The 17,864-nt window shown below is 38.0% G+C and overlaps 1 protein-coding gene across 2 annotated transcripts in view; it reads right to left on the reverse strand.

The window, feature by feature from the left end:
- UNC13C (unc-13 homolog C) overlaps positions 1-17,864 on the reverse strand; it is a 471,320-nt gene that overhangs the window by 48,794 nt on the left and 404,662 nt on the right. For both annotated transcript variants that reach the window (XM_031672763.2, XM_072962394.1), the window contains 3 exons: positions 16,423-16,546; positions 14,023-14,079; positions 2,546-2,626 (listed from right to left, as the gene is read on the reverse strand). In XM_031672763.2, the coding sequence (XP_031528623.1) occupies positions 2,546-2,626; positions 14,023-14,079; positions 16,423-16,546 (262 nt within the window). The remainder of the gene's footprint in view (positions 1-2,545; positions 2,627-14,022; positions 14,080-16,422; positions 16,547-17,864) is intronic.

Consider the following 17,864-nt stretch of genomic DNA (forward strand, 5'->3'; position numbering starts at 1 on the left):
TAATCTCTCTGAAGAAATATTACTCATTTGGGCTTGCTACGTTTTCCCACACCTTGTTAACATTTAGTGAAATAATGGGACATAGAAGCAAGGAAGCTGATTTTAGAGTTGGGAATTTTTTCTCAGCTCGGCCAATTACAGGCAGCTCTGCGGTCTTAGACCAACAACTTACACACTCTTAGCCTCCATTTTTCCATCTATAAAATGTGAATGATCACTCTTGATCTACCTAACACCCAGGACAGGATGTTTATAAGGATTATAAGTGAGATGATGGACGTGTATAAAATATGATTGAAAGAAGGCACATTATTTCCGTCTGTAGTCTGAAAACACCACAGCATTCTCCTCCTTCAGTTCTCACTTTCTCAATTCCAGCTTATTTGCTTAAATTGAGCTAACAAGGAATTAAGGATCATGTCTTTGGCAGCCTTTGGGAATCAGCCTGGGTAGCATCTGCTTCTGGATATGAATACCTTTCCAATGAAGTATTTAAATGACTACAGTTACAGGATTCTCTTTGCTGAGCTCCAAGCAGACCTTGAATTGCTAGCTCTTGGGGGTACAATTCTCTTATGTAGTATTACTCTTTCTCCTGAATTGCTTTGCCGTCAGCATCAGAATTAGCACCTTGTGGGATAGTCAAGGCAAGTCTCAGAAATCAGACAAGATAAAAGGGAGTCTCAGCTTTGGCAAACTGATGACAGGGACACTGAAAGGAGTATCAGGTGTCCCATGACAGATGGGCAGATGATGGGGTTAAAAGGGTCTCAGAGCAGAAACAGCTGTTGTAGCAGAGAGACCCCAGAAAAAAAGTTGGTATCACATAAGTTGGGGAATAGGGAGGCTGAAGACCTGACCTGGGGCTCTGAGTGTCAGGAGGTTCAAGGTCAGTCTCCAGTCCTTGAGAAGAAGATGGTAACATGGATCCATTTACTGGATCTTGGACACCAGGCAGAAGTTTTTCCTAAAGAACCAGACGAGTGTCTGGTGACTGAGGTGGAACTGAAATACCATCACAGAGGGCCTGGACAGAAAGATGGGGCAGTTGAGCTGTCAGGATGTAGATCAGGGGGGTTTGCTGGGGGATCAGGACTGCCCCGGCGTCTGGGCAGAAGTAGGCTTGCAGGTGGTGGCCCGCTGTCCTCACCAAGAACAATTAGGGAAGTGCTGGGGCTGGGGACAGGAGCCAGGTCTGTCAGTACCTTGACGGACGCTATTTTCACAGAACACATTTTTCTTCCTCTCTTAGAGTCATGTATTGACCTAGTAAAATCTAAGAAGAACTGAATTCCAATTCTAGAAGTCTTACTTTATTGACTCTTCACGATGTGCCCCAGAGTTTAGTTTTCTACTAACATTCCCTATTTGTAGCCATTCGTGCTTCTACAACTCCAAAAGTGAACCCTTTTTTATTCATATTTTTGAAAGTATTTTTTAAAAGAACAGGTTTTGTATTTTTCCCAATTTTTATTGTTTCCATTTTTTTGATCTCAAAATGATTCTGCAAAAATGTCATACTTCTAGCCAATACACTTGCTGCATCTTGAGAAATTCCACCATGGTCATCTCACTGCCCAAATTCACACTCTCCACTTTCTACCAGGTGTCACAAAATTTTTACCTCACAGCATTCGTTTTACAGTTTTTGACACTGAAGCAGCAGAAGATGGTCTTTTATTGAATGCTGAAACTGCAAAACTAAAATCATAAGGTAACAGTTCTGTGGAGGTGTCCAATTGTTATTCAATGGAACTTGTTTTAATGAATAGCATTTTAATGTCTGTTTCTATCCAGTGAAATTATTCTGTGCTGTGAAAATGGCTTGTGGTGGCTCCCAGTTCTCTGCTACACTGTTGATGCATCCTTGATGATAGATGCTTCCCCCAGTGAAGTGTTGAGACACTGGACATGGTTCAAATTTAGAAAATACCTTCATTTTTTACTCTTCAGTAAATGCAAATATAAATGTGAAATGTATGGATATAAGTCTATAAGGAATTATATGAAAATAAAGAACTTCCTAGGTTACCTTTTGAGATCTGCCGAGATGTAGCCCACACCATAATAACTTCTGCTCAACCTCTGGCTATGAAAACCTGATGCACACAACACGATGCCTTTGTGTTTTTGGCAGAAAACCAAATTAGTGTCCTTACTAAGACAGAAGAGAAAATTGATCTTTCTGAAACCATTTCAACAAGCATAGAAAACAAAAAAAGAAATTGTATTAACCCTAGATTCCCCTGAAGCATCCGTTTAACTGGGATTTGGGGGCACATGTCTTTCTTTGAAAACACGTATTACTACATAGTTTTCATACACATTTGCTAGAGGTCAACAAAGGGAGCAGCTGTAAGGGCAGAGTAATGTGGATGTAACAAGACAGAGTATGGGCTAAATCTGACACGCTCCCGGATCGTGTATATACAACTGTGTCCTGTGTCTGTGGACGGTGCAGCCCTACAGAGAGGGCCCTGGGGCACTTCTCTCTGAGGGTGCACAGGCAACTCTGGGTACACAGCCAGGGCCACTAGAACCTTACCTTGATGGTAGCCAGGACCACCTCCATTATAGCACACTGTCTCGGCGTCAGACCCTTGGCATCCTCTCGAATCATGTGCTCCTAGAACACAGGTTAACAATTGCGAATAAAATAACCAGTTTATTTATTTAACAACTACTTTCAAACACAGTCTGTATAATTGCCATATGCCAACATTTCCCACTTGAGATATCTTTTTCATATGAACACAGTTTAGAGGATGATTTTGTCAGATATTTAACAAAAATCCATTTTGCCAGAAGAACAAATGCAAAATGTTTACTCAAAAAGCAGTGCTTTGATTCATAGGTGGCTCTGTTTTTCACATGCCAAGTTAATGTTAGGAAAAAAAGAGAGAGAAACCTGCAAAATGTGTCTCAAAGCTTTTCCACCGTAATTCCTGCCTTCTGTTCTGTCACATCAAGGAAGGCCAACCATGAAAGGGATTTAGGAGGTCAATTTTAGCCTCTTTAAATTTCTACTGATAAAGTCTACTTTAAGTACAATGCTCCCGTTTTATTCTCTTTCTAGGATCCCCTTACTGCTTAGTCACTACTACTAGGAGACTTCCTCAAGAATTCACTGAATATGGCTCTGTAGATTTTTAGTATTTTAAAATTACTTGTCAGTATTTTGGAACTGATTTTTATATGAACAATGCATTTTCCTCATTGTTCACTATGAACTCTCTCAACCCATCATTTAAAGCTCTTGTAGGGGACTGATGGATGAAAGTTGAAGATAATAATAAAGGAAATAAAAATTTGTCTAAGAGAAAAATTTTTAAATTCTGAACCCCCAAATTGATAGTCTCCCCAGAGATGCCACTATTCTAATTAACATGATTTAACAAGTATTTATGGAGTGTTTATTATGTGCCAATCTTGTTCCAGGTGATTGAAATATAATGTTTAATAAGAGAAAGACTTCTGTCCTCTTGGAGCTTAAATTCTAATTTATATAAGTGCCTCTGTATGAATTAGAAGAAAAGCCAGTGCAGGTGGACATAGCTCTGAGAATGCATGGTTTCATGAATATATCATTGCCTTTGGTCAGTTGTAAACGTTGTCTCTGTTTCTATGGGGCACAGTGCCACATTCACACATACGGTTTAGCAAGTGGAGCTTGGGCCCTATTTCAGCCATCACTCGCTCTCTAGCCGGACACTTATGTGCGGTGTACGAGTTGCGCAGTTACCTCCAGGGGCTCATCCTTCTAGCCCTTTTCTTATTTCATCATTTAATAGATGCCGTGACTTTCTAAAGATAATCTCTACCTATGTCTTCTTCACTTCTGCAGACTTTCCGTGCCTATCTTGGCAATTCTCACCTGCTAGGCACTCAGTATGTTTTCAGTAATTGAATTGTACTTCTTCAGCGTATCTTGCAGGACTCAGTATGCTTGAATGGAATCATACGCCTTTGAATATTGTTAAAACATGGCGTGATGCTTCATGGATTTATGATACACACTTCTGCATCAGACTGCATCTTTCTCTGATAGAGGGATTGCAACATAAACATGAGTCCATTTAAAATTTTTAAGTAGAAATATTAAATACCCACTGAGACTCAAAGAGTGATGGAAGATTTTTGCCAAGTTATGGAGAGGAATACTTTAGAGCAAGTAAATACAAATATTTCATATTAACTAAATCTCTCTGACTTCATCAATCTTGACCAGCTTTGTGATGTGGTTACATTATTTTTTAATAGATGCTAATAAATAATGTATGTTGGTGCTATAGAAAAATACAATTCTTGGAAGAAATGATTTTCTGGGATTTAACAATAGCTCGTTCAAATAAGGGAGTCTCTGAAAGAGGCTGTCAGTGCGTTACTGCTAGCTTGCAGTAAACTCAGTCTCAGATGTATTTTAATTAATTGGTTTTGATATTGTATCATCTATCCATAAAGATGTATTCATTTTTTAGAAAATTATGATAAATCTGCTATCATAAAAGAACAAAATCTGTTCCAAAGAAATAATTATAAGTTGGGAATACTTAATATATATTATGAAGTTCCAGATGATGAAGTAATATAGAATATATCAAATTGCTGAATAAATACTTGTTTTTTAAAGAATTTTTTTGCCTTTTTATTTTTTTTGTATATATGTATTTTTATTGAAGTATAGTCAGTTTACAATGTTCAATTTTTGGTGTACAGCACAATGCTTCTGTCATACACGAACTACATATATTCATTTTCATATTCTTTTTCACCATGAGTTACTACAAGATGTTGAATGTAGTTCTCTGTGCTATACAGCATGAACTTGTTTGTTTATTTTATAAACAGTAGTATCTGCAAATCTCGAATTCCCAATTGAGTCCTTTCCACCCTCTTTCCTCCCTGATAACCATAAATTTGTTGTCTGTGTATGTCAGCCAGTTTCTGTTTTGTAAATAACTTTTTGTTTTTTAGGTTCCACATATAAGTGATATCATATGGTATTTTTCTTTCTGGCTTATTACTTCACTTACAGTGACAATCTCCAGGTCCATCCATGTTGTTGCAAATGGCATTATTTTATGAATTTTTATGGCTAAGTAGTATTCCATTGCATAAATATACCACCTCTTCTTTATCCAGTCATCTGTTGATGGACATTTAGGCTGGACATACTTGGCTGTTGTAAATACTGATGCTATGAACACTGGGGTGCAGGTGTCTTTTTGAATTAATGTTCCCTCTGATACATGCCCAGGAGTGGGACTGCTGGATCATATAGTAAGTCTATTTTTAGTCTTTTGAGGAATCTCCATACCGTTTTCCACAATGGCTGCACCAAACTTCATTGCCACCAACAGTGTAGGGGGGTTCCCTTTTCTCCACAGCCTCTCCAGCATTTGTCGTTTGTGGACTTTTGAATGATGGCCATTCTGACTGGTGGGAGGTGATATGTCTTTGTAGTTTTGATTTGCTTTTCTCTGATAATTAGCAATATTAAGCATTTTTTCATGTGCCTATTGGCCATTTATATGTTTTCACTGGAGAATTGCTTGTTTAGTTCTTCTGCCCATTTTTGGATTAGATTTGTTTTTTTGTTATTAAGTTGTATCAGTTGTTTATATATTCTGGAAATGAAGCCCTTGTCAGTCTCATCTTTTGCAAATACTTTTTCCCATTCCATAGGTTGTCTCTTTGTTTTGCATATGGTTTCCTTTACTGTGCAAAAGGTTGTAAGTTTAATTAGGTCCCAGCTGTTTATTTTTGCTCTTACTTCTATTGCCTGTGTAGACTGCCCTAGGAGAACATTGCTGAGATTTATGTCAGATAACATTTTGCCTGTTTTCTTCTAAGAGGTTTATAGTGTCTTGTCTTATGTTTAGGTCTTTAAGCCATTTTGAGTTAATTTTTGTGTAAGATGTGAGGGAGTATTCTAACTCCACTCATTTACATGCAGCTGTCCATTTTTCCCAACACCATTTGCTAAAGAGATTGTCTTTTCCCCATTGTATATTCTTGCCTCATTTGTCAAAGATTAATTGACCAAAAGTTTGTGGGTTTATTTCTGGGCTCTCTGTTCTGTTGCATTGATCCATACGTCTGTAGTTGTACCAATACCACACTGTTTTGATTACTGTAGCTGTGTAGTATTGTCTGAAGTCTGAGAGGGTTATTCCTCCAGCTTCAATCTTTTTCTTTAGTAGTGCTATGGCAATTCTGGGTCTTTTGTGATTCCATATACATTTTAGGATTATTTGTTCTAATTCTGTGAAAATATCCTGGGCAATTTGACAGGGATCACATTAAATCTGTAGATTCCTTTGGGTAATATGGCCATTTTAACAATACTAATTCTTGCAATCCAAGATCATCCATTTCTTTAAGTCACCATTGATTTCCTTAGTCAGTGTTTTATATAGTTCTCCACATATGTCTTTCACTTCGTTGGTCAGATTTATTCCAAAGTATTTTATTTTATTTTTTTGATGCAATTTTAAAAGAGCGTTCTTTACTTTCCTTTTATGATATTTCATTGTCAGTGTAAAGAAATGCCACTGATTTCTGTATGTTAATTTTGTATCCTGCTATCTTTCTGAATTCTTTGACTATTTCTAGTAGTTTTTGTGTGGACCTTTTAGGATTTTCTATATATAGTATCATATCATCTGCATATAGTGACACTTTTACCTCTTCTTTTCCAATTTGGATCCCTTTTATTTCTCTCTCTTGCCTGATTGCTGTGGCTAGGACTTCCAAGACTATGTTGAATAGGAGTGGTGATAGTGGGCAGCCTTGTCTTGTTCCAGGTTTTAGTGGGAAGCTTTTGAGTTTTTCACCATTGAGTATTATGCTGGCTGTAGGTTTGTCATAAATAGCTTTTATTATGTTGAGATATGTTCCTTCTATACCCAGTTTGTTAAGAGTTTTTTTTTTTTTCCATGAATGGGGGTTGAATTTTATCTAATGCTTTTTTCTGCATCTATTGAGATGATCATGTGATTTTTATCCTTTCTCTTGTTGATGTGGTGTGTCAAAATTGATTGATTTTCATACGTTGAACCATCCTTTTGGCCCTGGGATGAAGGGAACATGATCACGGTGTATGATCTTTTTTTAATATGTTGGTGGATTCTATTTGCTAATATTTTGTTGAGGATTTTTGCATCTATGTTCATCAATAATATTGGCCTATAGCTTTCTTTTTTGGTAGTGTCTTTGTCTGCCTTTGGTATTAGAGTGATGGTGGCTTCATAGAATAAGTTTGGGAGTATTCCCTCCTCATCAGTCTTTTGGAAGAGTTTGAGAAGGATCAGTGTAAGCTCTTCTTTGTATGTTTGATAGAATTCCCCAGTGAAGCCATCTGGTCCTGGACTTTTATTTGAAGGGAGGCTTTTTATTGCTGATTCTATTTCACTTCTAGTGATTGATCTGTTGAAATGATCTATTTCTTCTTGATTCAGTTTTGGTGGACTGTATGTTTCTAGAAACTGGTCCATTTCTTCTAAATTGTCAAATGCCATATAGTTGCTGATAGTATTCTCTTACACTTTTTTTGTATTTCTGTGGTGTTTGTTGTAATCTCTCCATTTTCATCTCTTACTTTACCTGTGTGCTCTCTCTTCTTGATGAGCCTGGCTTGAAGTTTATCAATTTTGTTCACTCTTTCAAAAAACCAGCTTGATTTGATTGATTTTTTTCTATTATGTTTTAAATCTCTATTTTATTTATTTCCTCCCTGATCTTTATTATTTCTTTCCTTCTGATGACTTAAGGTATGTTTGTTCTTCTTTTTCTAATTCTTTTAGGTGGTAGGTTAGGTTGTTTATTTGAGCCTGTTCTTTTTTGAGGAAGGCCTGTATTGCTGTGAACTTCCATCTTAGGACTGCTTTTGCTGCATCCCATAGATTTTGTGTGTGTGTGTTTTCATTGTTCAACTTTTTCTTTCATTTCATTGCTGACTCATTGGTTTTTTAGTAGCATGTTGTTTAGTCTCCATGCTGTCCTTTTTTTCTCATTTGTTTTTCTATGGTTGATTTCTAGTTTCATGCCATTATGGTCAGAGAAGATGCCTGGAATAATTTCTGTCCTCTTAAATTTGTTTAGGCTTCTTTTGTGCCTGAGTATGTGGTCTCCTAGAGAATGTTCCTTGAGCACTTGAAAATAAGGTATATTCTATTTTTTTTAGCATTTATAGTGTCCTAAATTATCAAGCAAGTCCAACTGTTCTGTTGTGTCATTTAGTATCTCCATTGCCTTATCGATTCTCTCTCTGGAAGACCTGCCCAATGATGTTGGTGGAGTGTTATAATCTCCTACTGTGATTGTATTCTCATCAATTTCTCCCTTTATGTCTGTTAGTATTTGTTTTATATATTTGGTGCTCCTGTATTGGGTGCATATATGTTAATGAGTGTAGTATCTTCATCTTGTATTACTCCTTTGATCATTATATAGTGTCCTTCTTTATCTCTCATTATGGCCTTTGTTCTAAAGTCTATTTTGTCTGGTATGAGTATTAATACTCCTGTTTGCTTGTCATTTCCATTTACATGGAATATCTTTTTCCATCCTCTCACTTTCAGCCTGTGTATGTCCTTCACTCTAAAGTGGGTCACCTGTAGGCAGCATATTGCAGGCTTTTGTTTTATTATCTGCTACTCTATGTCTTTTGATTGGAGCATTTAGCCCATTGATATTTATAGCATTTATTGATAGATGTGTGTTTATTGCCATTTTGAACTTTGTTTTCCAGTTGATGTGGTATTTCTTTTTGTTACTTTATTTTCCTTTTTGTTTTTCTTTTTGTGGTTTGACAATTTTTTTTTGTATTAGCTAGGTTTCTTTTTGGTTTTTGTGACTCTATTGTATGCTTTTGATTTGTGGCTACCCTGCTTTTCAGATATGTTAACCACTTACTATAACTATTTGGTTTAGACTGATAGTCATGTAGGCTCAAACGCATCCTGAAAAGAACAAAGGAAGAAGAAAAAGAAGAAAAAAAAAAGAGAGGAAATAAATCTGTATTTTTTTGCTCCCCTCTCCCACCTTTTATGATTTTGATATTCTTTAAATAAATTTTTACATCTTCATGCTTATTCTCTTACAATTCACTGCAGTTACTGTATTTCCAATTATGGTTTGCTCATTTCTATAGCTTCCTGTTTCTTTTCTATTTAGAGTAGACCTTTCAATATTTCTTTTTAGCATACATTTAGTATTGCTGATTCTTTTAGTTTTTGCTTGTCTGTGAAATTCTTGATCTCTCCTTCTACTCTAAAGGATAGTCTTGCCAGATAGAGTATCCTAGGTTGCATGTTTTTCTCATTCAAGACTTGGAATGTATCTTGCCCCTCCCTTCTGGCCAGCAGTGTCTGTGTAGAGAAATCAACTGAAAGCCTTATGGAGGTTCCCTTGTAACTAACTCTGTTTTTCTCTCACTGCCTTTAGAATCCTTTCTTTAACTTTGGCCATCTTGATTATAATATGTCTTGGTGTAGGTCTATTTGGATTCTTCTTACTTGGGACTCTCTGTGCCTCCTTTACTTGGATGTCTGTTTCCTTCTTTAGGTTTGGAAAGTTTTCAGTCATGGTTTCTTCCAAATACCTTTTCAATCCCCTTTTCCTTCTTCTGGGACCCCTACTGTGTATAGGTTAGCATGCTTTATATTATCCCATAGGTTCCTTATATTGCATTCACTGGTTTTTATTTGCTTTTCTATCTGATGTTCTGATTGGGTGACTTCTGTTATCCTGTCTTCTAAGTCACTTATTCGTCCCTCTGCATTATCTAGTCTGCTTTTGACTGCCTGTAGTTCAGCTCTTCTCTCAGCAATTGAGTTTTCTGTTTTTAATTGGCTCTTCTTTATAGTTTCCATTTCCTTTTTGAAATATTTTGTCTCTATTGATGTTCTCTTGTAGCTACTTTACTGCAATGATCATTCCCTTTTTTGAAGTCATGATCTAGTAGACTATTGAAGTCTATTTCATGGATTGTTCTTTCAGGGGATTTCTCTTGTTCTTTTAATTGGGAGTGGTTCTTCTCCTTCTTCATTTTACTTACATTTCTCTGGCTGTATGGATTTCTCCTAGTCCTGTTTCTGAGCTGTGGCATGTAATAGGCAGGGTTGGAATGCTTCAGTTGGGAAGAATAGCCAGGAGATGTCCTGCAGGCTTACAGAGTACTCTGTTGACACTGACTTAGCTGCAGGAATGTTGGCTACCTGCTCTAGTGTCCCCAGGTTCTGAGCCCCAGGAACCACCAGTGAAGATCCACCAATGTCAGGTGCTAGAACCCACCATAGCAAGCGTGCAGTCACAAACCTGAATCTGGTGTACCACAGGGTCAGCACAGACCCCAGCCCTGCCTCCACCTATGGTCCAGGGAAGCCTGTTGTAAATACCTGTACTCGCTCCCACTGAGTCAGAATTTTGCTCACTGCCTGTTCATCCCAGAGGTGCGGGTCCACGAAGAGTCCAGAGAGAGCAAATTCACCTTCTCTGCCTGGGGCTGTAACAAATTTCAGTCCTGCCTGTGAAGCTGCAGGGCTGCTTGGTATGGATTCAGCTTTCAGCCCTGCCTCTGTGCAGCAATGATGGCTGTGACCAGGCCCCACCTCTCTTCTTGGAGAACACACCAACAGTGGAGCCCACAGAGACAGCATCTATGGCAGTGGCTGTGTTGCATGCATTCCTCCCCACCCCGACAATGGTGCTTTTTATGGTGGTCCCAGGATGTTCTGTTCCACACACACCGCCAACCAGAGCACACACCACACTCCAGTCCCCTGAGCCTGACTCTGTGCAGTGGGCTACTGCCCTCTGCCTGGCTCCTCGCTGGTATCCAGCAGTCAGTTGCAGCTTCTTCCTGCTGGCTTGTGTCTAGGGCTGAAGATCGCAGGGACCCTCTGGGCCAGTTTCTCTTAGTTCTGTCTTCAAGGTGGCTGCCACTTTCTCCTCTGAGCCTTGGAAGCTCTGCTTCTGTCCCCGCTGACCTCCTGACTGGAAAGGGGGTGTCCCAGAGTGGGAGTCTCTTTCTTCCTTTATTGCTCCCTCCCTGCAGAACCAGTCCCATTATCGATTTTCTTTTTCTTTTTTTATCTTACTGGATTTTCTGAGAATCCTCCTGTATTTCAAAGTGAAAAACACTCTGCCAGAGTTTGGTAGGTGTTCTGTGTGATTGAGTGGGTTTATAGATGTAATTCTTGTTGTATTAGTGGGAGAAGGCGAGCTGTGAGTCTCTAATCCACGATCTTGGCACCACCCCTCATAAATACTTGTTTAATGAGTTAATTCTAAGTTATATGCAGATAAGCAATCAGTTTCCCTCATAGTTCTATTTTCCTTGGTCCTGTGTTCTTTTAAGTAAGTTAGGGTTTTTTTTTTGCTAATATTTCTATTCAAAATTTCTGAATTTATCCATCAGTACAATTATTTCAAATGGCAGTTTTCCTGTGAATGAAATCTGCTTTCAAACTAGTACATGATAAAGGTAAAGACCCATGGTTTAACATGAAGAGAAAACCAAAAAAAATTGGAAGTGACATTCTAGTAAAATATGGGTAAACAGCTTTATAAAATTTTCAGTTCTGTATTTCAGCTAGACTTTATTTTTTTACAGAAGAACGGAGAGGGCCTATTGCTTTATAATTCATATAATAACTAAATGGACCAATAATTTAGCAATATGATTCAAAACTAAGTTATTTTTCTCATCACCTATGGATAACAAGATCCTTTTGTTAGTCCTTCCAATTATTTCAGTGTTGATAACTCTTTTGGGACATTTTATTCATAATTTGCATTTAGTTTACCATAATCAAAAGAGAATTCATCAGTTGAAGAAATTTTGAGACTGCAAAAGGACCTGAAGTTTTCTGTGGACTCTGATTTTTCCCACATAGCATGCATATGCCCACTAGGGAAACCTGTCTCTACCCCTACACATTGTGTGAGCTGGGTGTGACACAATGTGAATAGGGTTGACTGCACCCCTAATTCAGGTATGGGTATGTGAGTTAAGCCAAATGTTTTATGTCCTTCCCTAGGCCACAGAGGTTGGCCTGAGAATGCTAATAACTCTGCAGTAGAGCCAGCCATGTGACAGTGGTCTTTGTTGCTAGAACTCCTTGCATCAAGGTGGGTGTTCTTTTTGATAGGATTTCAAGTTCTAAACTGTTAGATATAAGCAGGGAATCATCTTACAAACAGGAAGGGAAGTTGGTTTTGACAGTAAGTCAAACAAAGAACAGAGTTGAGAGAGTGAGTAACTGGGTTCTGTAACATTGTCTGAGTTCTTAATCAAGCAGTGATGGAAACCAGCGTTATCCCGGGACTATAAAATTTCATGGAGCAATAAATTCCTTCCTTGCTTTTGTTAGTCTGGCTTTCCATCACTTGAAACTGAAACAGTTATATCTGATATAACATTCGACTCGGGAAACTAAAGCTAGGGGAGATGGAGTACGTTTCCTGATGTCACACAGATGCCAGACACATGGCCAAGGCTATTTCTTTTGTAATAAGACACTGCTATCTCACCTTCAGGGTTTTGTATAAAAAACTTCAACACTGTATAAATCCATTTCTCAAAGTAGGGACTAGAAATCCCAGGGAGGTAAGAAGAAGGATTAGGAAAGCTATAGAGATCCAAGATCCAAAACAATAGTTTAACAGTAATATCTACCTTCTCCTTTCCCTCTGAACAATCAGTATCATTGAACATGTGTTAAGAAACAATTTTATGTGATGGTTATATCTTCTAAATGGACTACTGAGTTTTCATTTTTTTCTGATAAAGGGGATAGTGTAGGTGATATAATAAGGTACTGAAATTGCAGGGCACTTGTTTTCCCTTAGTAAGTAATTATGCAGTTAGATGGATTATCCTTCCCCTGTGTTGTACACACACACGTCAATTCCAGTGATACCTAACTCTGAGCTGGGGGAGGAGGCAAGATAGCCCCCTCTGTAAGTCGGGGGTGGCAGACTCTTTTCTGTCACCATGCAAAGATAATGCATGTATTACCTCACTTGTCCTCACAATAATCTTATGAACCAAGTGCTAACAGTATCTGAATTTTAGAAATGCCGAATTCAAACATTAGAAAGGTTAAAGATTTTGACAAGTCACATAGTTGGAAGCAGTTGAGGTAGAATTTGAACCAAGGGGGGCTGTATCTGGATCTCATCTCCAGGCTACACTGTATTCTAATAGGTGGAAATGGAACAAGAACAACATTTATTTCAACTATGGGCATCTTGTTGGCCTATATGTGTGGTCTATTGACAAATGAATGGAAAAAAAATGTATATACCTACAATAGAATATTATTCAGCCTTTAAAAAGAAGGAAATCCTGTCATATGCTACAACATGGATGGACCTGGAGGACATGACAGTGAGTGAGGAAAGCCAGTCACAGAACTCCAGTATGTTTTTTAACCAGTCAAGTTCCTATTCTAGAGGGAAAGGAAATGAGGTTCCCTGCACAACTGCAAAGTCTTGTGGACCTCAAGCAATAATAATGCAGAGGGTTACTAAGTCAGCAAATCCTTGTTACAATGGGGTTGATTATGTTCACAAGCTCAATGTCTGCTTTGATGAATTCTGTTTTCCCACGTTAGGTTTTGTGCCTTTAAGACTTCTCTAGATTGTTACTGGATTTCTGTGAAGCATTCTGTTTTGCCTTTATTCATATAAAGTCAATTTAGTATATAAAAGAAAATATGTTCTCTAATTTACTCCAAAAGCAGTAATGCTGAATGCTACAACAGAAACTCAAAAATTCCCAATTGCCCTACCAATTGGAAAATAGGAGAAATATGGGGGGAAAAGAAAGCAGTAATATTCAGCCCCTAAATTTTGATTTGACTCATCCTTAAAGCAGACTGTGAGATCACAGATGCACATCTTCTGAGTCCCGCCATATTAGAAACCATTACTCATAGGAGAATGGTTTCTTGCTGAGCTATAGTTAGCTCATTACTGTTCACAGACAACTGCTGATTTCTTTATTCTTATTACCTTCAGTTTTGATAATTGTCCAAGATCTTTAGCTGCGATGAAAATCATCTGGGGTCCCTAGAGACACACACATAGAAAAGGAGAGAGAAGACTCAGTCATAAGATCTTCAGTAGCAGCAAAGTAGAAATGTGGTCAATAGACAGTGTGCTCCATTTTCCTTGTCATTTCTGTGACTTTTATGCCACGTGCCCATAACTGGTTGATTTTATAAATTGGGTCAAAGGTATCTAGTACTACTGGCAATATAACTGTCCTCACAGGCACCCCACTTCTGGAAGTTCTAGTCTCAGTTACAGAACGGCTCACTGCTATTGTCGCCAGTTTAACGTAGCATAGGGATTATATCAGTGACCTTTGGCTTGTATTTATTTATTCGTAGCAGAGGCAACTCCTTCACTCCAATCTCTACCCCCCAATACAAAATCTATGCACAATTTCAAGATACAGAGCTGAAGAAGGTGGAGCTGGTCCTCCTGAAATGCTGTCCAGTCTATCAGAGACCTGCCCACTTAACTCCTCCCTCAGCCTGAGGTTTTCCCTGGAACCCAAAGGTCCTGAGGAGAGCTACAAAAACATCAGAATAAACATCAGAAACACCACTGGAATACTCAGGAGTATCCTGGAATATGTTCACAATAAGGGAAACCAGCTATTCTGCGGTAATATTCTCCAGTTTTCCAGTGGAGCGCGCATGTTCACTGGGAAACCCATACTCGGAGATCTCAGTGCTTAAGAGCACTGAAATGACGGTAAACTCCCCTAGGGAAGAGCTTACATCAAAAAATATAATGTCATGCATAGCATTTCTGCTCTAACATGACATGTACTCTTGAACCTTGTCTTCTATAAAACTGTGCCATAGAAAGAGGGGGGTTTATGGGGAAAATAGTGGTGGGCAGCAAAGTGTCCATGCTGTTTTGTTACCGAAGAACTATCAAAAACAGTATGTGCCTCTTGGGAGATGGCATGGACAGCTCACAGGGAGCTCAGTGGGATGGTGGCTGGCTTGAGGGATACTGAAAAATGCAAAAAACCCCAACCAACCAACAGTGAAACAACGGAGTGCTACTGTGGGCTGAGACAGCACGGCCACAAGTGGAGTTGAGCACAGCAGGAGGGTGGCCTGCCACGTATGAGCCACGCAGGGCGCATCTTTCAGGATAAAATGCTTATGTGCAAGTATGCCTTCCCCCTCTTTTTTATCTTTTTAAAAAATAAGGATGAAAGGGTTCCTGCTTGTGTAGTAGCCAAACTGAGTGGTCTTTCCTTTTCTGCTGAAGCTTATAGCTCTTCTGTTATATTCTCAATCCTCTCACCTAGGAAAACTTGTAAAGCAACCCAACTTTCAGACTGCATGAACATTGTTCCACTTTTGGCCAGTTAAGTGATAGCTAATGGTATTATAGAAAGGCCTTATGTATTGTAGCAGAAGGTGTGTGTGTGTTTCTGTATGTGATTTGGTTACCCACAGGTGTAGGCTATAATGATTATACCACATGCTCATGGCATGAGGCAAAACTCATAGTAATTTATATTTTCTTGTTAAAGTCACTGTCTGGCAGTAAATCAACAAAAACATGTATCTGCTTCTTGGAACACTTTACAAGAAAATATTTTTTGTATGATTTTACTGGATAAATAGAAACTGAGTGTGCATGATAGCGTCACTTTGTATTTCAGTTTAGTTTCTGTTTACTCATCATGTATATCACCCTGTCTTCCTCAGTCACAGAAAAAAGTAATCCCATAGCAGGCACTTGTTGTGGTTATTTCTTGCCTCGCTTGGCTCAGGATTGGTGAACTATGATTGCTGGACAGTGTATCCACTTGACCATTGTCTAACTTTGCTGGCAATTGCGTTTTCTGTTCTTTTCCTATTTCACTGTGTATGATACAATCATGTTTTTCAAATTCACTAAAAGATGTCTCCTATATTAACCTCCAAGCGGGAAGGTAACGGATAAAAGCAAAAGGGAAAGGTGAAAACAATTCCAGATAGCTGTGATGGATTTATCTTCTTTAACTGGAAAATTGCAGAAAGAAACACAGCAGGAATATTCAATCCTAAGTCCATTTTCCTGGGGGTTTATAGTAAAAATAAATGAAAAAATTATATGTCTAGACCAGATAACCCTAAAGGCGAACTTTAATACATTTTTTTTCAAGAGATGAAGTTTTGAAATGTCAAGTAAGTGTGAAGTTTGACTACTGTTGTGGCAATTTAAAGTGGATTTGTTTAAGGAAATGGCACTGGAATGATCACTGCTAAGACATTGTATAAACTCTTTTTTCCAAAATGAATTTAATTACAATTTCGTCTGGATCAAAACCGTGCACTTAAGCAGAAAACAATTAGATGGGATACTGAAGGTATTACAAACGTTCGTTTAAATACTTACTGTTTGATCCGTCAGAGGAGGGAGAACAATTTGTTTTTCTATTTTGTTAAGAACTAGCTTCCATAGCTCTTTCAACACTCGCTTCAGGACTGTTTTCTCACAGATTTTTGCTGAGAGACTTAATCTGAAACACAGTAAAATACATACTCACTTGTAAGTCTCTTCTCAAGGTATTATCTTATTTCATTGATCAGAAATTCACATTTTTCAATATTGAGAATCAAATACCTGAATAGGCCTTTATAAATTTCAGATGCTCAATTTCATTTGCTAAAAAAATACCTAATATCAAAAATTGATTTAATCATATTATATACATTAGATAATTCACTTTGGTAGAAAATAAATTCAAAGTTATGTGTTTTCTTAAATTGCTTTCTAAATTGACATCAAGGCTAGCAAAATACGTGGTTTTGACCTACATTCCTGACTTGTATTTAATTTACTCCAGGCTAAACCCCAAAGAAACACATTTTCATAATGACCTGGCACTGGACCAATGTAACAACATGGCAAATATGCATATAATTTCACTCAAGAGCCAAAATTTACCAATCTTATTTATTTATAACACCACGTAAGTTTAAGGTGCACAAGATAATAATCTGATACATGTACCTATTATGAAACGATCACTATGGTAAGTTTAGTTTAAATCTATCACCTCACAGTAAATATTTTTTGTCTGGTGATAACTTTCAAGATCTACTTTGAGCAGTGTTCAGATATACAATATAGTATTGTTACCTAGAGTTACTACATATACTGTATATATGCTGTGCATTACAGCCTCAGAACTTATTTATCTTATAACTGGAAGTTTGTACATTTTGATCCCCTTCACCTGTTTCCAGCAACCATAAATTTGTTCTTTCTCTGAGTCCAGTTTTTTTAGATTCCCATTTTACCAATTTTAATAGGCTTAAGGGATTTCTTACAAATTCTTCTCATGGTGAGACAATGGTGGTAACATCATCAAACATTTCTGTAACACTTTGGTTTAGAAATCTCTTCTGCAGATATTTCTCATTTATTAGTATGTCCATTTTAGAAATCAAAAATCAGCTCAGAGAGGTGGGGGAACTTGTCTAAGGAAGTAAAGCTAGTGAGTGAGGACTGAGATCCAGTGTGTCATCCCGTGCCCCCATGCTGCCCTTGGTAACGCGCTTGTGTGTGAAGACCCAGCAGGACAAAGGCACAGTGCTGCATACAGACCTGCGGGATGTAGCCTATGACACTGAACTCTTTTGCGCCTCCTTTAATAAGAGTTAATCCCAGAGGGCCCAAAGTGGGTCATATATTGCAGGCTAGCCTCATGAATTCATACTAAACTTCAGCTAAGTACTCTTACTTCTGGACTAAAATTATAAATTAGGTCCTGGTTCTAATAGAGAAAGGATTGACTTTTAAATATTCACATACATATCATTGATGTTAACATT

Source organism: Vicugna pacos, chromosome 6 (genome assembly GCF_048564905.1).
Source record: "Vicugna pacos chromosome 6, VicPac4, whole genome shotgun sequence".
Lineage (NCBI taxonomy): Eukaryota > Metazoa > Chordata > Mammalia > Artiodactyla > Camelidae > Vicugna > Vicugna pacos.